This window comes from Theropithecus gelada, chromosome 20, assembly GCF_003255815.1.
Source record: "Theropithecus gelada isolate Dixy chromosome 20, Tgel_1.0, whole genome shotgun sequence".
Taxonomy (NCBI): Eukaryota; Metazoa; Chordata; class Mammalia; order Primates; family Cercopithecidae; genus Theropithecus; species Theropithecus gelada.
Genome location: NC_037688.1, coordinates 26,362,526 through 26,389,035, shown reverse-complemented (window position 1 = coordinate 26,389,035; position 26,510 = coordinate 26,362,526). Strand labels below are relative to the sequence as shown.

At 46.0% G+C, this 26,510-nt stretch overlaps 1 protein-coding gene and 1 non-coding gene across 9 annotated transcripts in view; both read right to left on the bottom strand.

The window, feature by feature from the left end:
- The window catches only part of ZFP90 (ZFP90 zinc finger protein), a 29,403-nt gene extending 15,498 nt beyond the window's left edge, over nt 1-13,905 (bottom strand). For 4 of the 8 annotated variants that reach the window (XR_003117022.1, XM_025369952.1, XM_025369953.1 and 1 more), the window contains exons 1-2: nt 13,639-13,905; nt 13,299-13,366 (exon numbers count right to left, since the gene is read on the bottom strand). Coding sequence is in view for 7 of the 8 variants with exons in the window: in XM_025369952.1 (XP_025225737.1) it covers nt 13,299-13,331 (33 nt within the window). In the remaining variant the exon portion in view is untranslated. Of the gene's footprint in view, nt 1-13,298; nt 13,367-13,630 lie in introns of all 8 variants that reach the window. The other 4 variants (XM_025369951.1, XM_025369947.1, XM_025369949.1 and 1 more) reach the window with 3 other exon arrangements.
- Nucleotides 13,906-17,870: 3,965 nt separating this feature from the next.
- On the bottom strand, nt 17,871-18,015 carry LOC112614914. The gene has a single exon (XR_003117211.1). It is a non-coding gene; the product is annotated as a U4 spliceosomal RNA (small nuclear RNA).
- Nucleotides 18,016-26,510: the final 8,495 nt, after the last annotated feature.

Genomic DNA, 26,510 nt, shown 5'->3' with positions numbered 1-26,510 from the left:
ATGTCACTTTATCAGAGCAACCTTCCCTCACCATCCTCCATAAAATAGCTCCCCACTCTATTCTCACCGTCTTTTTTCACAGCCTTTGCCACCTGACATGTCATGTTTGTTGACAGTCTATATCCCACAGCAGAATGTAAACCCCAAGAGAGTAGGAATACTATTTATTTTCTTTACTGTTGAATCTCCATTGCCTAGAATAGACCTGACATGTAGTAGGTGCTCCACAAATATTTAATACATTTTTCTTTTGAGACAAGGTCTTGCTCTGTTCCCAGGCTGGAGTGCAGTGGTGCAATCATAGCTCACTGCAGCCTTGACCTGCTGGGCCCAGGCAATCTTATCACTTCAACCTGCTAAGCAGCTGGGACCACAGGTGTGTGCCACCATACCTGGCTATTTTTTATTTTTATTTTTGTAGAGATAGGGTTTCTCTATGTTGTCCAGGCTGGTCTTGGACTTATGGGCTCAAGCAATTCTCCTGCATCGGCCTCTCAAAGTGCTGGGATGACAGGTGTTAGCCACTGTGCCTCATCCACAAATATTTAATAAGTATTTGTCTTGAGATGAAAACTTAGATTCCTCAGTGTGAGCTTCAGAGCCCTTCATGGCCTAGTCCCCTGGGAAGCTCCACAGCCCCTACTCTGGCTTCTCCTCCCCTCAGACACTAACATTTGGCCGTGCAGAAGAGTTACAGCTCCTTGTAACCAGAACGCTCTTTCACCTCGGCAAGCATTGCTTCAAGCACTCAGGCTTTTTCCTTGGCCTGGCTAAGGCTTACTCTTCACTCTTCACCAAGACTTGGTCAAGTTCTCTCCTCTGCGGCTCCATACATACCCTAGGTCTGGGCTGTGTCCCCCTCCCATCCCAGCAGCTCTCCTCCTTGGGCCTCCATCTAGCACAGCTCATAAGACAATACTACATTCAGGCGTTTTGTTACCCAGTGGTCACTTCCACCAAACTGTGCTTCTAGAGGGTCAAAGACCTTGGCTCAGGCACCTTCAAATTTCCAGAGGCCAGAACCAGTTTGGTACATAATGGACAATCAAAAGTTTGCCAGAGTAAATAGGTAAAATGCACTCTGAGATCCTCGGTGGAAGTCAGTCACTCTGAGTCAGATCGACTTCAGGGCATTCTCATGCTGCAGGTCACACCTTGAACCCTAATAAATGATCCAGTAACACCATGCAGACAGCTGCTCATCCTTCTTCCAGATACAACAGGACCTCATCATCAACCCCTTTTAAAAATTAACAAAGTGGCTGTAATCCCAACACGTTGGGAGGCTGAGGTAGGTGGATCACGAGGTCAGAAGATTGAGACCATCCTGGCTAACACGGTGAAACTCCGTCTCTAATAAAAATACAATAAAATTAGCTGTGTGTGGTGGCAGGCACCTGTAGTCCCAGATACTCAGGCGGCTGAGGCAGGAGAATGGTGTGAACCCAGGAGGCAGAGCTTGCAGTGAGCGGAGATCACGCCACTGCACTCCAGCCTGGGTGACAGCACGAGACTCTATCTCAAAAAAAAAAAAACCAACAAAAAAAAAACAAAAAAAACAAAAAACTAACAAAGTTATTAGAAGTATCACATATTACAGCCAGGCGCAGTGGCTCACACCTGTAATCCTAGCACTTTGGAAGGCCGAGGCAGGCGGATCACCTGAGGTCAGGAATTCGAGACCAGCCAGGCCAACATGGCAAAACCCTGTCTCTAGTAAAAATACAATTAGCTGGGCATGGTGGCAGGCACCTATAATCCCAGCTACTTGGGAGGCTGAGGCAGGGAGAATTGCTTGAACCCAGGAGGCGAAGGTTGAAGTGAGCCGAGACTGTGCCACTGCACCTCAGCCTGGGCAACAGAGTGAGACTCTGTCTCAAAAAAAAAAAAAAAAGAAGTATCACATATTCCCTTTCCTTATGCTGACATACAAGGATCTTGGCCAACTAGTGGAGCCCAAAGCAAGGAACTAGGAACAGAACGTACTAAGTTGAGAAGACTCAATTTCATGGGCTTCTAAAAAGCTCCATAAAGCTCCTAAAAAGCTCCATAATGAATAAATGCATAATATCCTTGAGTAGATCTCACACCTCCTGGAGATCCAATTACCTCATCAATAACACGAGTTCCCTGAACTACAGAAATAGAGTTTTATGAGCAGATGGGGTGAAAGGGCACTTCCAGAAAGGACATGTGCAAATACAGAGTTTGCCCAATTAGAAAACATCACATTTATGGCAATACAGTGTGGTGTCTCCACTTAAGTACTTAGTGGCCTCTGATGCCAGACCGATCATAGTTTAATAAGCTGATAGCTGACAATGTAACTAACAATGGTGTACAGACAGAAGAAACATCACTATCAACCTTTGCACACACACAGATTCCTACTGCATCACCATCTGCAGTACTGAAGACTGGAAACCTGGACCTCACCCTTGACTCTTCATTTTTCCTTTATGCCTTGCAGTCACCAAAAGCCTCAGAAATGTCTCCTGAATTCAGTCCCTTGCCTTCATCCTTCAAATCCAGCTGAAATTCTCCCTTGCCAATGACGCATTAATCCAGGGAAAGGCAATCTAGAGCTACACAGTCTAATATGGCAGCCACTGGCCACATGGAGCTATTCATTGTGTTTTTAAATTAAGGATTTAGATGTTCACCCAATTACAAACCGGTTTTAAATACTGGGAGGAAAAGAAAAAGAGCAAACAAACTTACAAGCCACACTTGCAATGTAGCTAGTCCAAAGGGGCATGTGTGATTAAGTAAAATACACACGAGGCCAGGTACAGTGTCTCACACCTATAATCCCAGCACTTTGGGATGCTGAGGTGGGTGGATCACCTGAGGTCAGGAGTTTGAGACCAGCCTGGCCAACATGGAGAAACCAAGTCTCTACAAAAATACAAAAATTAGCTAGGTGTGGTGGAGCACACCTGTAATCCCAAATACTCAGGAGGCTGAGGCAGGAGAATGGCTTGAACCCGTAAGGCAGAGGTTACAGTGAGCCAAGATCGTGCCACTGCACTCCAGCCTGGGTGACAGAGTGAGACTCTGTCTCAAATAAATAAATTAAATTAAATACACACTGGATTTCAAAGACTTAGTACCAAGGAAAGAATGTAAAATACCTCATAGTAATTTTAAAATATTTATTACATATAGAGATGATAATATTCTGGATATATTGTTTTAAATAATATATATTACTAAAATTAATTTCACCTGTTTCTTTTTACATTGTAGCCACTAGAAAACTTAAAATTATACATGGAATCTATATTTCTTTGGGACACCACTGTTCTACATTGTTATACATCTCCACCTCAGGGCATCTTCTTTCTCTCAAATGCTGCCTCCAGTCACACACCCAAGCTTCTGCCACATGGACTCTTTGTCCCAGTAACAACATTCTCTTTTGCGTCTCTTTGCCTTTATACATCCTATTCTGACCATAATGTACTTTCTTCCCTCAGTTCCACAGGGAAAAATTCCTAGTCATCCTTGTAGAACCAGTTCACTGTTCCGTTCCCTCCTGAAGCTTCCCCACATCCTCCGTGCTCCCCATCCCCCTTAAGCATTTGGTCCCCATCTCCATTTCAGAACTGTAGCCATCTAGCTACATTTTTCTCCCTCAAGAATTTCTTAAACTCCTTTTTATTTCAGTATCTCCGACACTGCAAGCAGAGAGTGTCCAGAATCACCTGGGCAGCTTTTCTAAATTGCCCATGCATGGAGGGTCCTGCCCAGCATCTTTTAAAAGCTCTTCAGGTGGTTCATTATCAAAGAGCAACAGTTCAGATTTCTTGAACACTTGCTGCTAGGCAAGCACTGAGCTCAGTCATTTACGTGCACTCTCATCACATTTCCTCACTGAAATGGAGAACCCCAGAGGAAGCAGGCACCACTTCCTGACTGGTTCTGAAGCATGACCCTGGTTAAGAACCATTGCCTGGTACAGGGCAAGCATTCCAAACACGTCTGCTGAGTGAATGGATACAGAATTTGGGTAATTCTCACTGAAAGAAAATGAGGAGTTGTTTCAAGGATTAAAAAAAAAAATGTGGGTTAGTGAATTAAATTCTTAGATTATAAAAAGTAGAGGCAAAAAGAAAATGATGGCATTAACAGCCAAATCTAAGGCTGGTTCCTCTCAAGCACCAGCCAAACAGAAAAACCTCTGATAAATCGAGTAAGAAGAAATTTTTAAAAGATGAACTTGAAGATAGGAGGATAAGGCCAGGCGCGGTGGCTCCTGCCTGTAATCCCAGCACTTTGGGAGGCCGAGGCGGGTGAATCACCTGAGGTTGGGAGTTTGAGACCAGTCTGACTAACATGGAGAAACCCCATCTCTACTAAAAATACAAAATTAGCCGGGTGTGGAGGTGCATGCCTGTAATCCCAGCTACTCGGGAGACTGAGGCAGGAGCATTGTTTGAACCCAGAAGGCGGAGGTTGCAGTGAGTTGAGATTGTGCCATTGCACTCCAGCCTAGGCAATAAGAGCAAAACTCCGTCTCAAAAAATAAAATAAAATAAAATAAAAAAGGATAAACAAAACAGTGAAATACACAAATAGTGTGTTAAGAAATGCAAAATATCTTAACAAAGTGGAAAACTTTTAAATTCCAAACTACCAATGTTGACACAAAAAAGCAGAAACCTTCATAATTGAGGAGGAAATAGAGAAAATTGTTGCCAAACCATCCTATGTATAAAAATTCTGGGTCTAAATGTTTTACAGGTAAATTCTTTCAAAAGACAGAAAAAGGTGAAAAGCAATCTGAATGTTTCTATAAATTAAGGATAAGTATGACACCAAAACCTGTCCAAGAGAGTGCTTTCTCTCTAATGGCTATTTCCCTTAGTAATACAGACATAAAAAAGTGATCAATTGGGCTAGACGCGGTGGCTCACACCTGTAATCCCAGCACTTTGGGAGGCCGAGGCAGGTGGATCACTTGAGGTCAAGAGTTTGAGACCAGCCTGCCCAACATGGTGAAACCCCATCTCTACTAAAAATCAAAACTAGCCGGACGAGGTGGACATGCCTGTAATCCCAGCTACTTGGGAGGCTGAGGCAGGAGCATCGTTTCAACTTAGGAGGTGGAGGTTGCAGTGAGCTGAGATTGCACTCCAGCCTGGGCAACAAGAGCAAAACTGTCTCCAAAAAAAAAAAAAAAAAAGAGAGATCAACTGTATTTTGAAAAACTTATGTATTGTATCCAAGTGAAATTTTTTCCCAGCATTATGTATAAGAGTAAAAATTTCAGAAACAACCTAAATGTTCTGTGAGAAAAGGCTAAATAAATTTTGGTACATTCATACAAAGCAATATAATACAGTCATTAAAACTGATTTGATTTTAAACAACAAAAAAAGAATCCTCATAAAACTTAAATGAAATTTAAAATATGCTAAAAATGTTTAAAGGGAAAAACATGCATAACGAGAAAAAGAAATTCATCAGAACAAATACAGAGGTCCTAGGGAAGAGGGATCATAAATGACTTTTTTCTATTAAAAAGTCTAGATTATTAAGCAATTAATACCCAGAATATATACAGAACTCCTAAAAATCCAACAAAAAACAATTCAAAAATGGGCCAGGAACTTGCATAAACATTTCTCCAAAGAAGATATACAAAGATGTTCAAAATCACTAATTATTAGAGAATGCAAATCAAAACTACAATGAGATATCACCTCACACAAGCTAGGATGGCTACTATCAAGACAAAACAGAAAATAACAAGTGTTGGCGGGATGTGGAGAAATTGGAACCCTTTGTGCACTGTCGTTACGAATGTAAAAAGGTACAGCTGCTATGGAAACAGTATGGTGGTTCCAGGAAAAAATTACCATATGACCCCGCAATTTCTCTCTGGGCATATAACCAAAAGAATTGAAAGTAGGGACTCAAAGAGATATTTGTACCCCCACATTCAATAGTTCAATGCCTCATGTTCATGTTCAGTGCTATAGCAGCATTATTCACAACAGTTAAACATGGAAACAATCCAAGTGTCCATCAACAGATGAATGGATAAGCAAAATGGAATTGTATTTAGCCTTAGAAAGGCTTTTATGTTAAAGCATTGTATTCAGCCTTTAAAAGAAAGAAAATTCTGATATATGCTATGACTTAGATGAATCTTGAAGACATTATAATAAATAAAATAAGCCAGCCACAAAAAGATACTTACTGTATGATTCTGGCCAGATGTGGTGGCTCACGCCTGTAATCCCAGCATTTTGGGAGGCTGAGGCGGGCAGATCACTTGAGGTCAGGAGTTCAAGACCAGCCTGGCCAACATGATGAATCCCCGGCTCTACTAAAAACACAAAAATTAGCTGGGCGTGGGGGCGCATGACTGTAGTCCCAGCTGTCAGGAGGCTGAGACAGAACTGCTAGAACCTAGGAGGCTGAGGTTGCAGTGAGCCGAGATTGCGCCACCACACTCCAGCCTGAGTGACAGAGCAAGACTCTGTCTTAATAAAAAACAAAACAAAACAAAACAAAACATACTGTTTGATTCCACTTATATGAGATAGAGTGGTCAAAATCATAGAGATAGGAAGCAAAATGGCAGTTGCAGGGACTGGAAGAAAGAATGAAGGGTTATTGTTTAATGGATTATAGAGTTTTCAGTTTTACAAGATGAAGAGTTCTGAAGATGGATAGTGGTGATGACTGCACTACATATGAATGTATTTAACACCACTGAACTGTACACTTAAAATTAGTTAAGATTGTCTTATGTGTATTTTATCAAAATTTTTAAAAATTGAAAAAGATTATATCAAAGCTAAAAAGTCTCTAATATATATGCTCACATATATACTTTATTTATATACTTTATTTATTTATACAGTAAGATATACTTTATTTGTTTTGAGACAGAGTCTTGCTGCGTCTCCCAGGCTGGAGTGCAGTGGCGCAATCTCGGCTCACTGCAACCTCCACCTCCTGGGCTCAAGCAATTCTCATGTCTCAGCCTCCCAAGTAGCTGGGATTACAGGCGTGTGCCGCCCCACCCAGCTAATTTTTGTATTTTTAGTAGAGGTGGGGTTTCACTATGTGGCCCAGGCTGGTTTTGAACTCCTGGGCTCATGCAATTTGCCCGCCTTAGCATCCTAAAGTGCTGGGATTATAGGTGTGAGCCACTGTACCCGGCCACAAGATATACTTTAATAAAAGTAATACAACACGGAAAAGTAAGGAAAATAATCTTATTTTTGAAACAGGTTTTTTTTTTTTTTGAGACAGAGTCTTGCTCTGTCGCCCAGGCTGGAGTGCGGTGGCACGATCTTGGCTCACTGAAAGCTCCGACTCCCGGGTTCACGCCATTCTCCTGCCTCAGCCTCCCGAGTAGCTGGGACTACAGGCGCCTGCCACCACGCCCGGCTAATTTTTTTGTATTTTTAGTAGAGACGGAGTTTCACCATCTTGGCCAGGATGGTCTCAATCTCCGGACCTCGTTATCTGCCCGCCTCGGCCTCCCAAAGTGCTGGGATTACAGACGTGAGCCACCACGCCTGGCCTGAAACAGTTCTAAGAGGAACAGGTTTTGACATCCTAACATCCAAAAGACAAATTTTTAAAAACTGTTCAGTGCAAATCATATTATTTCATGTAATCATTTTATCAGAAAATAAAATGGGGTCATTGTGACTGAGAAATATAATTTGTGCTATATTAGGAGCAGAAAGTATAAAATTGCTGCTTCGACTTAAGTGGTTATGAATGATCATGTTACCTCGTGTTTAGTCTGGGCAAGCGGTTGAAGGGAGGAGTCAAATGGCCTTACTCGAAAGGAGCACAAAGCCTGGTACAGAGAAGGCTGGGTAAATGCACCACTCCATTCCATGTAAGAACAGTATTATAATAGGTGTGCATGGGCCGGGCGCGGTGGCTCACACCTGTAATCCCAGCACTTTGGGAGGCCAAGGCGGACAGATCAAGAGGTCAGGAGATTGAGACCATCCTGGCTAACACAGTGAAACCCCTTCTCTACTAAAAATACAAAAAATTAACTGGCCGTGGTGGCACGTGCCTGTAGTTCCAGCTACTCGGGAGGCTGAGGCAGGAGAATCGCTTGAACCCGGAAGGCAGAGATTGCAGTGAGCTGAAATCACACCACTGCACTCCAGCCGGTGTGAGAGAGTGAGGCTCCGTCTCAAAAAAAAAAAAAAAGGTGGTCACAGGTGTTATGGGCACACATAGGAGCAGTACCTAACCTTACACAGGGGAAGGTGCAATCTGTGCTAAGGCTTAGAGACCACCTCCTGCTAGCTCAGGTCGAAGCTGAGAAGGGGAACCTCTGGACAGGTGGAGCTCAGACATCCTTAACCACAAACATGCTGACCTGATTCAGCAAGTGGTCTGATTTCCCCTGGTGGCCTCAGGAGCATCTTATCTGAGTTTGGGTGACCTAAGCCAGGTTTTGCTGGGTCTGTTCACCCTGATGATCTAACCAGAGCTTTTGGGATCCAGAGTCAACAGAGACCAGGCTATGACCCCTCCTCCCCATTTCCTCTCTATCAAGGAAATCTCTTCTCTAACATGAAGAGATCTGGTCTCCATATGTAGCATTTTTCTTATAAAACTTCCCTCATTTTTCTGTGTGTGTGTGTGTGTTTTTTTTTTTTTTTTTTTTTTTTTTTTAGAGATGGGCTCTCTCTCTGCTGCCCAGGCTGGAGTGCGGTAGTGCAATCATAGGTCACTGTAGCCTCAAACTCCTGAGCTTAAGTGATCCTCCCACCTCAGCCTCCCAAGTGGCTGGCACTATAGGTGTGTGTGCCACTACACCTAGCTTAAAACTTCTCTCATTTCTTATTGTTCTGGTGGCTTCAAATTTAAGAATGGCAAATGCCTTTTTTGTTTCCTAACTAAAAATGTAGAACACGTGTGATGAAAAAAAGGCAAGCCAATGCGGTGGCTCACACCTGTGATGCCAGCATTTTGGGAGGCTGAGGCGGGTGGATCACTTGAGGTCAGGAGTTTGAGACCAGTCTGGCCAACATAGTGAAACCCCATCTCTAGTAAAAATACAAAAAATGAGTTGGGTGTGGTGGCGCACACCTGTAATCCCAGCTACTTGGGAGGTTGAGACAGGAGAATTGCTTGAACCCGGAAGGCAGAGGTTGCAGTGAGACGAGACTGCACTACTGTACTCCAGCCCAGGTGACAGAGCGAGACTCCATCACCCCCTAAAAAAAGGGGCAGGCCAGACGCAGTGGCGCATGCCTAAAATCTCAGCACTTTGGGAGGCTGAGGCGGGCAGACCACGAGGTCAGGAGATCGAGACCATCCTGGTCAACATGGTGAAACCCCATCTCTACTAAAAACACAAAAATTAGCTGGGCATGGTGGCACATGCCTGTAATCCCAGTTACTCGGGAGGCGGAGACAGGAAAATCGCTTGAACTAGGGAGTTGGAGGTTGTGGTGAGTCAAGACCACGCCACTGCACTCCAGCCTGGCGATGGAGCAAGACTCCATCTCAAAAAAAAAAAAAAAAAAAAGCAAATGAGGATGCGTAATGTTTACATAGACATTGCTACTAATGATCCTATAGATACATAGCTATATCTATGTAAACATTCTAAATGGGTATCCCGGCTCCTCCATCTCTGCTCCCAGTCCCACCCTGCTTCAGATGGAGCCAGTTCAGGAATTTGCTAACTATGCTCAGGGGAAAGGTCCCACTCATCAAAACACCTCTCCAAAGGAACTATTATCAAATATAATATCAAACTTTTTCTCCTAGGATTCATCATTCATGGCAATCTTTAAAAAAATCTAAGAAGTCATATTAGTTCCCTGCCCCAAATCATCAGCTCAAGCTACACTGGCCTCTTTGCTACTCCTTGAATACACCAGACACACATCCTGCTGCTAGGCTGTTCCCTCTGCCCAGAGCATTCTTCCTCTAGACATTAACTCCCTCATCTCCTTCAAGTCTGCTCAGATGTCACCATCTCAATAAGGATAAGGCTTACCCTGACCACATCATTTTAAATTGCACCCCTACTACAAAACCCCCACCTCCCCACTCAATCGCCCTTACCTTTCTCTACCTTTTTTCCCTTTTGAGATACTACTGCCTTCTAGGATACCATACAAATTACTTATTTACTGAATTCTTGTCTGCCCTCTTTAGAATGTAAGCTCCTTGAGAGCAGAGTCCTTTCTAATTTTGTTCACTGAAGTATCCCAACTGCCTAGAAAAGTGCCTGACACATCACAGGGCTCAATGACTATCTGGTGAATGAGCAGATGAATGAATGATGAATGAACGAATGAGTTACAAGGCCAAAAAGAACAAGTCCAAACTCCTTCCATTCTCCTCTACCCACTGCCAGCAGCCCATAGCTGATGTTACACAGAACAATGCTTTAATGAACATGCACCCCCCCATTTTCTTGCCTCCCAACTTGCCTGATTCACCAAGTCAATCAACTCTACCCTCTCCCTTTTGTTTTTTAGGTTTTGTTTTGTTTTGTTTTTTGAGATGGAGTCTCACTGTCACCCAGGCTGGAAGGCAGTGGCGGGATCTCAGTTCATCGCAAACTCTTACCTCCCAGGTTCAAGTGATTCTCCTGCCTCAGCCTCCCTAGTAGCTGGGACTACAAGTGCCCATCATCATGCCTGGGTAATTTTTGTATTTTTAGTGAAGACAGAGTTTCACCATGTTGGCCAGGCTGGTCTTGAACTCCTGACCTCAAGTGATCCGCCTGCCTCGGCCTCCCAAAGTACTGGCATTACAGACCCCTTTTGTTTTCACCTGCTTAGACTCTGCTCCTATTCAAAGGTGAAAACTGCACTGACTTCTTCCCACTGGCAGAACGTCCTGGCTCCTCTCTTAACTCCAAGCAGCCTCTGGACCTCTGTAACAACATGTGACACCAGCTCTCTTGTGCTCTACTTCTGCAGGAGACTGTCTGCTCCCACTAAATCAACTTCACAGTTAAGCAGTCACAGGACTCATTACTCATCTTTGCATTCCCCTGAGGGCCATGCTCAGAAAAGGGGAACCACTGCTAAAGGGAAATTTCTGCCTGAAAAGTCCCATTTAGGACCAGTATTCTGTCTGTCCTTCATCCCTGGTTATCATCTGCAGCCTGAGTTAGATAACCCACGAGGACATCATCAGGCCATTCAATGAGAATGCAACTGAGCCAGGGTGTTCGGGAAACATAGCTTTAAAAGTAAAGTTTACAATGGTCCTTAAAATTCACTGCTCAGAACATGAATCCACTTTCACCACTAAAAAGTTATCCTCCTACTATAGAAAAGACCGGAGTCCCTGATGAGGTGTTAAGTCATCTAATTCTCACAATCCTATGGAGGACACTTTGCATGTAAAAGGGATAATGATCATGATGTGCTCTGGCTCTCCTCAAACCAAGTAACTGTCTTGTTTTAGTATTGTCAGGTGTCTTACTCCTTAAGGCTCATCCCTGTAAAACAGAAACATATAATAAGAAGTAAATATAAATATATTTATTCGAAAAGGCAGGCCGGGCCTGGTGGCTCAAGCCTGTAATCCCAGAACTTTAGGTCAGGAGATCAAGACCATCCGGGCCAACATGGTGAAACACCATCTCTACTAAAAATACAAAAATTAGCTGGGTATGGTGGCATGTGCCCAGCTGTGGTGGCTCACACCTGTGATCCCAACACTTTGAGAGGCTGAAGTGAGCAGATCACTTGAGCTTAGGAGTTCAAGACCAGCCTGGCAAAACCCCATATTTACAAAAAATACAAAAATTAGGCCAGGTGTGGTGGTTCACACCTGTAATCCCAGCACCTTGGGAGGCTGATGTGGGCAGATCAATTGAGGTCAGGAGTTTGAGACCAGCCTGGCCAACACGGTAAAACCAACTCTACTAAAATACAAGAAAGTTAGCTGGGAGTGGTGGTGCACACCTATAATCCCAGCTACTAGGGAGGCTGAGGCAGCAGAATCACTTGAACCCAGGAGGTGGAGTTTGCAGTGAGCCGAGATCAAGCCACTGCACTTCAGCCTGGGCAACAGAATGAGACTCTGTCTCAAAAAATAAAATAAAATAAACAAAAAATACAAAAATTAGCCAGGCATGGTGATGTGCACCATGGCAGAGGTTGCAGTGAGCCAAGATCATGCCACTGTAATCCACACTGGGTGACAGAGACCCTGCCTGTCTCACCAAAAAAAAAAAAAAAAAAAAAAAAAAAAAGCATGATGTATTGTATGCTTAATTTACTATAAACTGCTTTTAAAGGACATTACTAAGTTGCTATTTTTCTCTTTTTACTTTTCAATTTTTTGTTTTTTTGCAGAGAAAGAGTCTACGTTGCCCAGGCTGGTCTCAAACTCCTGGGCTTAAACTAAGATCCTACTGCCTCAGCTTCCCAAAGTGCTGGAATTACAGGTGTGAGCCACTGTACCTGGCAACTTGGTATTTTTATTTGGATTGATCTTGATGTCTCACACACCTAACAACTACAGTCTATCATTGTTCCTTAATTCTAAAGAGAGTGTAGATTCAAATATACAGATATTATCTGGATCTTGGTGTATTTTCACCAATATGTAAATCAATGGATAACCTTAGAGTTGTGATGCTTCTAGAAAATGTCCCCTCTGCCACAAGAATAAATGGGTTCACGAATCAGCCTCGCACTAATTAAGGTGAAGGATGGACTTCTGCGGGGGGAGGGGGGAGTGGTATGCTCTATGACATTTTTGTTAAAGCAGAAAAGGACACAAAAAGCTCTGGGAGAATCAGCCCTGGTTTTGTTTTTGGTTGTTTTTTTATTTTGTTTTTGCTTCCTTGCCCAAGAAAGCCCATCTCCAGCCTCATCCTAGACATGTTCTAACCAGGCTTCTACGGCCCCTTACGGACACTCTATGGGCCCTGGGTCAGAAGCTGGGGCTCCTCTCTCCTCACTTGCCGACAGTCACTTCCTCCTCTACAGTGTTCCATCCTGTCACCTCACTCTCTCCATTCCTTATTGACAAGAGTTCAAAAAATTGGCGTGGCATTCAGGACTCTCAAAACTGACACTTCCCAACGCATCCAATTTCAACTCCTCCCATAAGATCACACCACACTGGCCCCCTCTACCCCACAGAGCAGCCTCCCCTTTGGGAATCTCGCTCCCCAAAGCCTGGGGAGCAAGGCTAGGAGGCTCCGATCGAGCCAAGCAAGCAAGGGAGTCGCCAGGAGAACAATGACTGCTCCAAACACCCCCGGGAGATGTGATGGATGGATGGGATGCCCAGGAGGTTAGGAAAGCGTTGCTCACCTGGGGCGTGGCCGTCGGAGGCCTCGGGGCCATTCCTGCCTCGCCAGGGCCCGGCTCCGGGGCAGGAGCTGGGGAGAGAGGACAGGGCCCACTCACCCCGCCGCAACACCAACCCCACCCCACTCCGCCCCGCCTCCGCCCCTAAACCACATCTCCAGCGGAGACGGTGGCGAGGACCGCGGAACCAGCCCGGGCCTGCCGCTCCCCATCCCCGAAATGAAAGGCTCGGCGGCCTCCCGGACACCCCCCTCCGGCCACGCCCAGTCCCCTTCGCAGGGTGGTGGGCAAGGCCGGCTGACACCCGCCAAACCCAGGAGGGGTGCCGCCCAGACCCGCGCACTCGGAATCACCGCCTCTGGGGGGCTCCGGATTTCGCGACCTCCGGCCCACCCAGAGCCTCGGGCAGCTCCTCCCGCCCCCGCCGCAGGCTCGGTTATCTCCAATTCCGATCTGCTCAAGGGCTGCCTAAAGGGGCCTCAGCCGCACAGGGGTCGGACAATGGCCGCAGCGGCAGGGCAGAGCCGGAAGTGCGCCTGCGCACGCGGAGCCTCGCTCCCGCAACCCCGGGCCCTCGCCGGGCGCGCGAACTACGCTTCCCAGAGGCCCGCGCGCGCGCGGGCCCCGCCTAGGCGGCCTCAGAAGACGCGTTAGGGACCCCTGCGAGGGCCAAGGGAGGCGGCCGGAGTGGCTCGAGTGTGCATGTGTCCGTGTATTCCACAGTCACTGTGCGCCTCCTCTGTGCAAGGGGCTTGTTACTAGCCGGGGGATCGGCCGGGAAAGACCCTGGTTTCGGGGAGCAAGCGTACGCCCCGTGGGGCGAGGCTGACAATAAAAACGCAAACATAATGTCAGGTCTTGACTTCAGCTGTAAGAGTGACACACGAAGGGCGTGAGACAGCGTCAGAGGGTGGGGCATTTGCATCTTCATCAAAAGGCAATTTTCCATTTCTCATTTCAGAGAAAAGAGAAACTTCGGACTTCGGATAAATCCGTGGCCTCCTGAACAGTGTGCCAACGCAGACCGACTGCCGTGTTATTTCATTACTCAGTAGTCCCTTGCACAGGATTTTGTGTTTGGGACAGGCCAATAGTGATGGAAATTTTCTTTTCTCTTCCTTCCTTTCCTTTCTCTCTCTTTTTTTTTTTTTCCTCTCTCTCTCTTTCTTTTCAGATGGAGTTTCGCTCTTGTTGCCCAGGCTGGAGTGTAACAGCGCGTTTTGGCTCACCGCAACCTCCGCCTCCCGGGTTCAAGCGATTCTCCCACCTCAGCCTCCCGAGTAGTTGGGATTACAGGCATGCGATGCGCCACCACGCCCGTTTAATTTTGTATTTTTTAGAGACGGGGTTTCTCCATGTTGGTCATGCTGGTCTCAAACTCCTAACCTAAGGTGATCTGCCTGCCTCGGCCTCCCAAAGTGCTGGGATTACAGGCGTGGGCAACCGCGCCCGGCCGGATGGAAATTTTCAGCACAAAGATAGGTCAACTTTTAGATACAGCCATTAGGTTTATGTAATTATGTGTTATATATCACAGACATTCAGTCTACATTTCCTAGATTTCAGCTTGATTTCTTAACATTAGAGCATCGCATACCAACATGGTAGAAAATGACTGAAACAAAATGTTCCTGATGTCACACTGCTTTATCAAAAATATGAACATTCAAAAATAAATGCTTTATGCCAGGTGTGGTGGCTCAAGCCTGTAATCCCAGCACTTTGGGAGGCTGAGGCAGGTGGATCACCTGAGGTCAGGAGTTTGAGACCAGCCTGACCAACATGGAGATACCTTGTCTCTACTAAAAATACAAAAGTAGCCGGGCATCGTGGCGTATGCCTGTAATCCCAGCTACTCAGGAGGCTGAGGCAGGAGAATCGCTTGAATCCGGGAGGCAGAGGTAGTGGTAAGTCGAGACTGCACCATTGGACTCTAGCCTGGGCAACAAGAGCAAAACTTCATCTCAAAAAAACAAAACAAAACAAAACAAAAGGAAGAAAATTTCCATTACTGTTGGCTTGTCCCAAACACAAAATCCTGCGCAAGGGGCTACCAAGTAATGAAATAACATGTCAATTGCACAGGGAGGCTGAGGAGGGAGGAGTCCAGGAATTAAAAGACCAGCTTCGGCAACATGGCAAAACCCGTCTCTATAGAAAATACAAACATTAACTGGTTGCAATAGTGTGCGCTTGTCAAGTCCCAGCTACTTGGGAGGTTGAGGTGGGAAGATCGTTTGAACCTGGGAAGCAGAGGTTGTGGTGGGTTGTGATTTCACCACAGCACTCTGGCCTGGGTGACAAAGCGAGGCTTTGTCTCAAAAAATATATATATATATAAATTAATGAGTGCTTTCTATCACTGCTTTGTGAATATAGTGCTCTGGAATTAGCAGAACGCATAATTCAAAAGTATGAATTAGAGTGGACCGGGAGGCCTGAGGCAAGTGACTTAGTAGCTGCAACTAAGGCAACTGCAGGCTGGGCACGGTGGCTCACGCCTGTAATCCTAGCACTTTGGGAGGCTGAGGGGGGCGGATCACCTGAGGTCAGAGTTTGAGACCAGCCTGGCCAACATGGTGAAACCCCATCTCTACTAAAAATACAAAAATTAGCAGGGTGTGGTGGCATGCACCTGTAGTCCCAGCTACTTGGGAGGCTGTAGCAGGAGAATCACTTGAACCCGAGGTGTAGGTTGCAGTGAGCCAAGACTGCACCACTATACTCCAACCTGGGTAAGAGATGGAGACTGTCTCAAAAACAAACAAACAAAAAACCCACCACCACCACCAACAACAAAAAAACCAACTGCAGGTGCACAAGGGGAGAAGAATTCCAAGCTGAAGAAACTGAAGGTGCAAAAGCTCTCAGATGGGAACAAGCTTGGTGTGCTTAGGAACAGATAGATGCCTAATGTAGCTTAGCAGAGTGAGGGATAAGAGAGTGAGCAGAGCAGAGGTAGGGCAGGTAGACTGGGGCTTGATGGAGCAAGGCTTTGGAGGTTGTGATGAGGGGTGTGGATTTTACTTTGTGTGATGAGAGTCACTGGCTTAGTAACAGCAGTGGAATCACTATGAGAGAATAAGAGGAATTTTTCCTATTGTCCCAGAATCGGTAACCAGGACTCAGAATTGAGGATTAAGTTCATATTCTAAGGAAAGATGAAAACATTTCAGGTGAGAACCTCTCAGGTCTTATCAAAGGAAGCTGGGTGCTGAATTCTGAATTTGCTCTGTTACTATTAACCATTGACTCAATGCCACCCTTCTTTCCCAGGCTATATAAGAGTATGATGGGAAAGAAAAGAAAAAGTCCCTACCCAGGCACGGTGGCCTGTAATTCCCACACTTTGGGAGGCTGAGGAGGGAGGATCGCTTGAGCCTAGGAGTTCCCGACCATCCTGGGCAACATAGTGAGACCTTGTTTCTATAATGGTAATAATAATAATAATAGGCCGGGCGCGGTGGCTCAAGCCTGTAATCCCAGCACTTTGGGAGGCCGAGACGGGCGGATCACGAGGTCAGGAGATCGAGACCATCCTGGCTAACACGGTGAAACCCTGTCTCTACTAAACACATACAAAAAACTAGCCGGGCGAGGTGGCGGGCGCCTGTAGTCCCAGCTACTCGGGAGGCTGAGGCAGGAGAATGGCGGGAACCCGGGAGGCGGAGCTTGCAGTGAGCTGAGACCCGGCCACAGCACTCCAGCCTGGGTGACAGAGCAAGACTCCGTCTCAAAAAAAAAAAAAAATAATAATAATAATAATAATGCCAGGTGTGGTGGCACACCAGTAGTCCCCGGCTACTGGGGAGCCTGAGGTGGGAGGATCACCTTGAGCTAGAGGAGGGTGAGGATGCAGTGAGCTGAGATCGTGCCACTGTACTCCAGCTTGGGTGACAGAGCAAGACCCTCTCTCAAAAGAAAGAAAAAGAATTCCTCAGATGAGCAAGCCTTCTACCTAGTGTGGAAGGCAGTGTTCATCCCCACTCCCACCTGCAAGATGAATGTGAGAAAGAGCACTCAAACACTGAGCCTACCCAGGAGAGGGGGAGGTTTTAAAAACTGCCCCGCTACCTCCCAGAGAAAAGGGAAAGAGAACAACGCTGTTTGTAAGGAGAGCAACCTAAATTTCTACTGTTTGTGTAGAAAGTACATGTACTGGAAAATAATTGGGCTTTAGCCCCCAGGGGAGAGGTGTGCAGTTCACAATGGTAAGAGGCTGTGGAATTAACTGGGTGTGAGAAGAAGCTCACACCCAGCTGGAGAATGAAGGAAGCTGAAGCAGAGCTGGGTGTTCCAAGTCAGGTATCTACTGGTTTCCTCTAAGGAACTCACAGATGCACTTCTGCTTCTAAGAGTGTGGCTCAACAACCTTAATGCTGGATAAAACATTTAAAAAATCTTTTAAAATGTATTGATAAGCTAGAAAATTGGTAAGGAATACAGAGAAGCCCAAACCCAAACAAAATGAGTAACTTAGAGTAGTAGGCAGAACATAGAATGCTAGCTTTCACCTGGGAATCATTTGCCAAATGAGGCAAACTTGAGCTTTGTTTTTCTTTTTTTCTCCTTCAGTCTCCATAGAGACTGTCAAAAATTAAATTGCCAATGTCTAGTATAGTTCACGTCATTATGGCAGTGTGTTGGGAAAAGTTTTCAATTAGCAGTAATTGTGCCTCGGATAAACCCCATTTTTACGATACTGCCATTGCACAAAGCTAAGAGCTTTGTTTTTCATAGTCCTGTAGGCACAAGAGCCAAGTGACAAAACCCAGACCCCATCCAAAGTAGGATACCTAATAGAAGACACTCCCCACCACCCAATGAAAATTAGGACTCCATAGATGAATACTCCCATGGTAGAGACTGCAAGGTAAATTACCTGTTTCAAACTTTCACAATGAGTAGGGGGATTGGTGGAGGTGGTTGGTGGATATCTTTCCTGAGAATTTGTAACCAAAGCTGGTTCCTATGTGGAATTACAACCTGTATTCACAGTCCCTGGGTGGTTCAAAAAACTGCAAGCTGAGAATGTAGTTTAAATTGGTTCTCGGCTAACAGTGCTTCCAGGCATCTGGCAGAATCAAACATAAATCCAGTCTGGGAGAACTTACCTCCAGTCCAGGCTTCAAAGGACTTCCCCAAATGTAATCCCAAGAAATATGAGCTCACAGTCATGAATCACAGACACAAAGCACATGCAGAAAACATGGAACCATGAATGACAGTAGAAAAAATAGTATAATATTCATAACAACCTCAAATATAGGGAGTTGTCAGTGTCAGACACAAAATTTATAATACTATGTCTAATATGTTTCAAAAATTAATTTTATTTCATTTTTATTTGTTTATTTTTTGAGACAGAGTCTCCCTCTGTCACCCAGGCTGGAGTGCAGTGGCATGATCTAGGCTCACTGCAAGCTCCGCTTCCCAATGGGTTCACACCATTCTCCTGACTCAGCCTCCCGAGTAGCTGGGACTACAGGCACCTGCCACCAAGCCAGGCTAATTTTTTGTATATTTAGTAGAGACGGAGTTTCACTGTGTTAGCCAGGATGGTCTCAATCTCCTGACCTCGTGATCTGCCTGCCTCGGCCTCCCAAAGTGCTGGGATTACAGGCATGAGCCACCGTGCCCAGTCGTCAAAAATTTATTTTAATAAAGTAGGGGTTGGACATATGAATAAAGAACAAGAATCCAAAATCTTAAGAACCAAATAGAATTTTAAAAATGACCAGGTATGGTGGCTCACACCTGTAATCTTAGCACTTCAAGAGGCCGAGGCGGGTGGATCATGAGGTCAGGAGCTCGAGACCATCCTGGCGAATACAGTGAAACCCTGTCTCTACTAAAAATACAAAACACTGGCTGGGCGTGGTGGCATGTGCCTGTAGTCCCAGTTACTCGGGAGGCTGAGGCGAGAGAATCACTTGAACCCGGGAGGCAGAGGTTGCAGTGAGCCTAGATCACGCCATTGCACTCCAGCCTGGGCTACACAGCAAGACACTGTCTCAAAAAGAAAAAAAGAAAGAAAATCTTTAAGTTAAAAATGTAATGCACAGGGTTAACCATAGATTAGACATAGCCAAAGAGAAAATTAGTGAACAGAAGGTCGATCTGAGGAAATTATCCACAAATGGACAAGGAGATAAAAAAAAGTTTTAAAAAGGCAGAGAGCTATAACACATCTAATCTGGGTTCCAGAAGAAGAAAAGAAGAGAATCGAGGCAATATTTGAAAAAGATAAAGGGTGAAAATTTCCAGAACTGATGAAAGATATAAATTTAAAGATTCTGGAATCCTGACACTCCAAGCCAGATAAACAAAAATAAATTTACACTGAGACACATCATAGTGAAACTGTAGAACATCAAAGAAGATCTTTAAAATGCAAGAGAGAAAAAACATATTACCTTGGAAGGAATGAAAATTAGAAGATGGCTAGCTGGGTGTGATGGCTCCCAGCTACTTGGGAGGCTGAGGCAGGAGGATGGCTTGAACCTGGGAGGTGGAGGTTGCAGTAAGCTGAGATTGCACCATTGCACTCCAGCCTGGGCAACAGAGCAAGACTCTGTCTCAAAACAACAACAAAAAAGGAGAATTAGAAGATGGTAACAATGGAAGACAGCTGGAATTATATCTTCATGAATGAGGATTAAATAGAGGGATTTTTTGAAAAACAAAAAACAGAATGTCATCAACAGAGACTTATTAAAGTTGGGTGTCTTTCAAATGGAAGGAAAATGATTCCACATGAAAAGTCATATATAGACAATGAAACAGCGAACAAATGGTAAATCTATGTGCAAATCTAAATTAAAATTGACTATATAAAACTATTATGTCTTGTGGGTTTCAAAAAAGATGAAACTAAAATCCAGGTCAACAGAAGAAAATCAAGGTGCTCCTGACGAGAGATTAAAGGTTCTAAGGTTATTATATTGTTTTGGAGGATAAAGAGGGACTTCAGTGGGTTGACTATATGTCACAAAAGTCCCTATGGCCTCTTGGTCTCTCATTTTCTCTTAATGTCAGCATTTGTTTCTCTTCCTCCTTTATGAAGACCTCACAGCCAGTCAACTGAACTTTTTTCCTACCAGGGCTCTTGATTCTTTTATCCCCACCTTGTGCTGAAACTGACCTACAAAATCCAGTATCATGCCAGTTGAAAACTGCTGGGAAAATGAGCCTGTTGACAATTCTTTTACCCATTTTCAAGCCCACTTCTCCACTTCACCTCCAGTCTTAGAGACAGACGTTCCTTTACTGATTTGGAGAACAGTGCTCTCTCTCGGTCCCCAATCCCTTCTAATCTATCATCCATATTTCTTCTACATCTCACATTTTGTTTTTTCTTTGGTCTTTTTCCATCAGACTTATAACCATGCTTAAATCTCTCCCTTCTGAGAGTCAGATACACACACACACACACACACAGATTTCTTGTCCCCAGATGTCTCTCAGCTGCCATTCTTCTTTACCCCTACCCATTTCATCTGAACTTCTAGAAAAAGTATACCATCTTGTGAAGACCAAGTCCTCATTTCCCATTCATGCCTTGTTTGACTGTTGTTTGGCTTCTACCTTCACCTTACTCTGATACTGATTTTGACCAGTGATTAGCTAGTTGATGACCTGAATAGACATCACGCAGATTTTATCTTATGCTATCTGGCACTTATCTCCCTGAAACTCTTTCCTCCACTGGCTGCTAATACTGCCTTTTTCTGGAGCTCCTAGAATTTCTCTACATCCCACCTTTGTCCCCACTCCACCCATTTTTTTTTTTTTTTTTTTTTTGAGACGGAGTTTCATTCTTGTTGCCCAGTCTGGAGTGCAATGTTGCAATCTCAGCTCAATGCAACCTCCACCTCCTGGGTTCCAGCGATTCTCCTGCCTCAGCCTCCTGAGTAGCTGGGATTACAGGCACCAACCACCACGCCCAGCTAATTTTTGTATTTTTAGTAGAGACGGGGTTTCACCATGTTAGCCAGGCTGGTCTTGAACTCCTAGACTCAGGCAATCCACCCATCTTGGCCTCCCAAAGTGCTGGGATTACAGGCGTGAGCCACCACGCCAGGCCCTTTCTTTTTCTAACAGCTTTATTGAGATATAAATCATGTATTATAGAGCTCACAGTTTAAAGTGTACAATTCAGTAGTTTTTATACAACCATCACTACAATCTAATTCTAGAACATTTTCATCATCCCCAAAAGAAAACTTATGCCCATTAGTAGCCATTCCATAATCCTACCCTGCCACCTTGCAGTCCTAGGCAACCACTGTTCTACTTTTTCTCTATATAGTTTGCCTATTCTGGACATTTCACATTGCAGGCATGCAGTATGTATTTGTTTGTATGTGTATGATTGGCTTCTTTCACTTATCGTGTCAGAGGCATGTGACCCAGAGCAACTCCATTTTAAATAAGAGCTGGGTAAAATGAGGCTGAGACCTACTGGGCTACATTCCCAGAGGGTTAAGCCATTCTAAGTCACAGAATGACATAGGAGGTTGGCACAAGATACAGGTCATAAAGACCTTGCTGATAAAACAAGTTGCAGTAAAGAAGCCGGCTAAAACCCACCAAAACCAAGATGGCGACAAGAGTGACCTCTGGTCATCCTCACTGCTATACTCCTAAAAGCGCCATGACAGTTTACAAATGCTATGACAACATCAGGAAGTTACCCTAAATGGTCTAAAAAGGGGAGGCATAAATAATCCACCCCTTGTTTAGTAGATCATCAATAAATAATCATTAACATGGGCAACCAGCAGCCCTCTGTCTATGGAGTAGCTATTCTTTTATTTCTTTACTTTCTTAATAAACTTGCTTTTGCTTTGCACTATGGACCTCGCCCTAAATTCTTTCTTGCGAGAGAGCCAAGAGCCCTCTCTTGGGGTCTGGATAGTGACCGCTTTCCTTTAACAGTAGTGCTTCTGAGGTTCACCCATGTTGTAGCCCATATCAGCAACGCAATCCTTTGTATTGCTGAATAATATATGATTATATGGATATATCACATTCTGTCTAGTCATTCATCAGTTGGTGGGCATTTGGGTTGTTTACACTTTTGGCCTTATTGAACTCCAACTCGGGCTCAAGTGACCCGCCCGCCTCTCCTCCCAGGTGCTAGGATTACAGGCGTGAGCCATCGCACCGGGTCTCAAAGATTATTATTTATAAAACCTGGAGTTGCTATGGGAGAGGGGACCAACTGGATATTTTGGAGGGTGAAGCTCTCCCCATTCACAGAGCTCTAGTGGTTGGCTCGGATTTCTGCACAGACGGAGACACATACAGAAAACAAACACTCGGGGGAATTCATCGGCTCCTGCGCACAGTTCCAAAACGCCACCCCAACCAGAACCACCCCTAAGCCCTCAACCCAGCGCACCAAGGTCCCAGGTGCACCAGAAGTGTAGTCTGACTCGTGCAGGTCCGCTGACTGCTGCTGGGGAGGGGGCCCCGCCCAGGCTCTACGTCCTGCGCCTTGGGGAAGGGGCTGAGCACCTGAGGAATGGGGGTTGGTCGGCAGTGAGTCCCAGAGCAACGACGCGCGCCCCTCGACTGCGGCCCCGGGTTCGAGGCACTGCCCCCTCCTCTCCGCTCCAGGTCCGCGCTCGGGGCTGGGGGAGGGGGCGCAGGGAGGGAAGCGGCAGGCTAGTTGCAGAGGAAGCGCAGCTTTGCCTCGCCCAGCACCTGCCGCAGGGGGTCTGGAAGCCAGACTCCGTCCCAGCCGTTGTCGTCGGGTTGCGAGGCGCAGAAGTCCCCAGGTGCTAAGAGCCCGCAGCCATTTTCTCCCGCGGGTCCTCATCTGCATGTACGCCGCCCAGCCACCAGCGGGAAGGGGAGGGCGGGGACGTGCCTCCTAGCCAATCAGGAACCACATAGTTCGGCGCGCTGTCTCCATGACAACGGCCTGGGGTTCCGCTAGCTCCTCTGGGTTCTGCTAGCTACTCAAGAGTTCGAAGGCAGAAAAGACCTACTCGCACGTTCACCGGAAACCGGGAACGCAGGGGCGGGACCAGAGAGACTGGCAGAGGTCTCCAGGTGCTCCAGTGGTGCCCCCAAACCTCTTCAAACCCCGCGTCCGGTGGGCAAGAGGGCGCTCCTGGGCTTGGAGGGCGAAGGATGAGGCATTCAGCGGGACCTAGTCCCATCCCAGCCTGGGAGAGCATCAGGGACCCGTCGTTAACATCAAATGCCTTCCTTGTTGCCTGTTCTATCTTTCATATCCACGAGGACCCCATTCTCCATGATGTGCTTATTTCACGTTGCATGTTTCTATCAAAACCTCTCATAGACCCCATAAATATATACACCTGCTGTGTACCTACAAAAAACAAAAAACAAAAACATCCACGAGGGACCGGGCTTGCTGGCTCACACCTGTAATCCCAACACTTTGAGAGGCCGAGGCGGGGGGATCGCTTGAGCCCAGGAGTTTGAGACCAGTCTGGGGAACATAGTGAGACTCCCCCGCCCCACCCCTGTCTCTACAACAACAACAACAAAACAAAAACAGAAGCAAACAAAAATTAGCCAGGTGTGGTGGCCCAGCTACTTGTGAGGCTGGGGCAGGAGTATCGCTTGAGTCCAGGAGATCGAGGGTGCAGTGAGCTATGGTCAGAGCGAGACCCTGTCTCTAAAAAAAACAACAACAACAACAAAAAAAAAACCCCAAAAAACAAAAAACAAAAGAAAACAAAACATTAACATTCACGTGGATTGGACCTCCAGTTCCTCCCTCGGCCCGGAGTGGGTCTCCCCCATAACACAAGAATATCCAACTTTCGGTAACTTAAAACGTTCATTAAAGTGCCCCACCCTCTGGTTTCCATGAAAACCATGAGAAGAGATGGGACCCGGCGAACGTAGCCAGATCTGCTTCTGTTAAGCCAGAGAACCTGCGATTCCCAGAGCAACAGGGAACCCGGGTGCCCTGACGGGAAAACAGGGCTGAACCGCTAAGTGGGGCCTGGGTAGCTTCTGACCTCCTCTGCGCGGTCTGAGGACGAGATGCGCGCCCACCCACTTTCGACCTCGAGAAAGCGTGTCCCAGCACCCCGGCTACCTTTCCTCTACAGACACCAGGCGCCTGCTTTGCCTCGACTTTCTCGGGCGTGCATCTCAAAACTGCTGGGCTCGAGCGCCACCTGCCGTCCTCTGCGACGCAATACTGCTGTAAAGCCAACCGCATAGCAGCAATACCGGCAGGGGACCGGGCGAGGCACTTCACCTGCGTTATCTCAACTGAATTTAACAACCTGTGAGGTAGATATTCTCATCCCCGTTTGACACCTGGGGTAACAGGTTCAGAGAATTTAAGAAACTTGCCAAGCCCACTCTGACACCAAGTGTCACCCAGGATCCAAGAAGCCGCTGTCCTCGGAGCTGTATACCTTCCCATGTCACAGTTGAGCCTCTGTCTTCAAGGGCCCTCCAGGGTCCCTTCTGGCCTGCCTCTGACTCTGTAGGCTCAGCATCGTTCTTCTCCAGGGCTTTCTGCCCCTCTGTGGTTGAGAGACTGGATGGCGCTGGTCTGATGACCAACACCGTGTGTGCAAGCCACCACACCGGAACCTGAACTGCATTAGAAAATTGTTTTTTTGGTTTTTTTTTTTGAGACGGAGTCTTGCTCTGTCGCCCAGGCTGGAGTGCAGTGGCGCAATCTCGACTCACTGCAACCTCCGCCTCCTGGGTTCACGCAATTCTCCTGCCTCAGCCTCCCAAGTAGCTGGGACTATAGGCGCTCGCCGCTATGCCCGGCTAATTTTTTGTATTCTTTAGTAGAGACGGGGTTTTACCGTGTTAGCCAGGATGGTCTTGATCTCCTGACCTCGTAATCCGCCCGCCTCGGCCTCCTAAAGTGCTGGGATTACAGGCGTGAGCCACCGCACCCGGCCTGAAAATTGTTTTCTTATAACCAATAGATTTAGGAACTAATTTTCTATTAATCAATATGTACGTTTACCTATTTTATATGTTGTAATGGGATCTCTCCCCTACCCCACCCAGCATCCCTTCCCTCATCTCTCAGTAAGAGCACCCTCTTCCTTTAGGGGCAGTTCTTCCTCCTCCTCTATGAAGTTCTGGTGATGGGGGCAATCACAGACTACATGTGACCCAAAGCAGGCCAATCAGATGCTTCCCTCTGGATGTTTTATGTAGATGCTCTGTAGAAGGAAGCCTTTCCCCCTAGATTGTAGCAGAGCTGTGAGGACTGGAAGCCATTACACAGACAGGAGTCCAGAGTGCAGGCTGAGAGAGACAGAGGGGAGGAAGAGATGAGGGATGGGAGAGGAGATGGGAGAGGGAGATGGGAGGAGGGAAGGGAGAGGAGGCGGCAGAGAGAGAGAGAGGAGTTCTTTTTGTGCCAGTCCCAAGTTAGCTGGCCCTGCGTGCAGCTCTAGCCCTGCTAGTTTGACAGTTTAATTATATGCACCAATAATTTCTTCCTGTTTTGTTTTGTCCTATGCCAGTTTAAAATGGGTTCTCTGGCCGGGCGTGGTGGCTCACATCTGTAATCCCAGCACTTTGGGAGGCCGAGGCGGGTGGATCACCTGAGGTCAGGAGTTAAGAGACCAGCCTGGCCAACATGGTGAAACCCCATCTCTACTAAAAATACAAAAAAATTAGCCGGACATGGTGGTGTACCCCTGTAATCCCAACTACTCAGGAGGCTGAGGCAGGGGAATCGCTTTGAGAGTCAGAGGCTGCAGTGAGCCAAGATCATGCCACTGTACTCCAGCCTGGGTGACGGAGGGAGACTCTGTCTTAAATAAATAAATAAATAAATAAATAAATAAATAAAGTCAATAAATAAATCAAGTGGGTTCTTTGCTGCAACCAGAGTCCTAGATAATATTCCATGACACTAGCCACCCCCAAACTCAAAATATTCAAAACAGAATAAAGCTAGTACAGATTTTGTTACGCTTTTGATTTTGAGTTAATGATAGACTCACAAGAAGTGCAAAAGTAGAACGAAGAGGTCCCGTGTACCCATCACCCAGTTTCCCTCCATGGTGGCACCTTACATAGTACATTCTCAAAATCAAGAAATTTATATTGGCACAACATACTTATCTAAAGACCTTACTTGGATTTTTACCTGCTTTGCATAAATTTTTTATGTCTTTGTTTATAATTCTATGGCACCTTATCATATGTATATATTAATAGAACCATTGTAAATTTAAG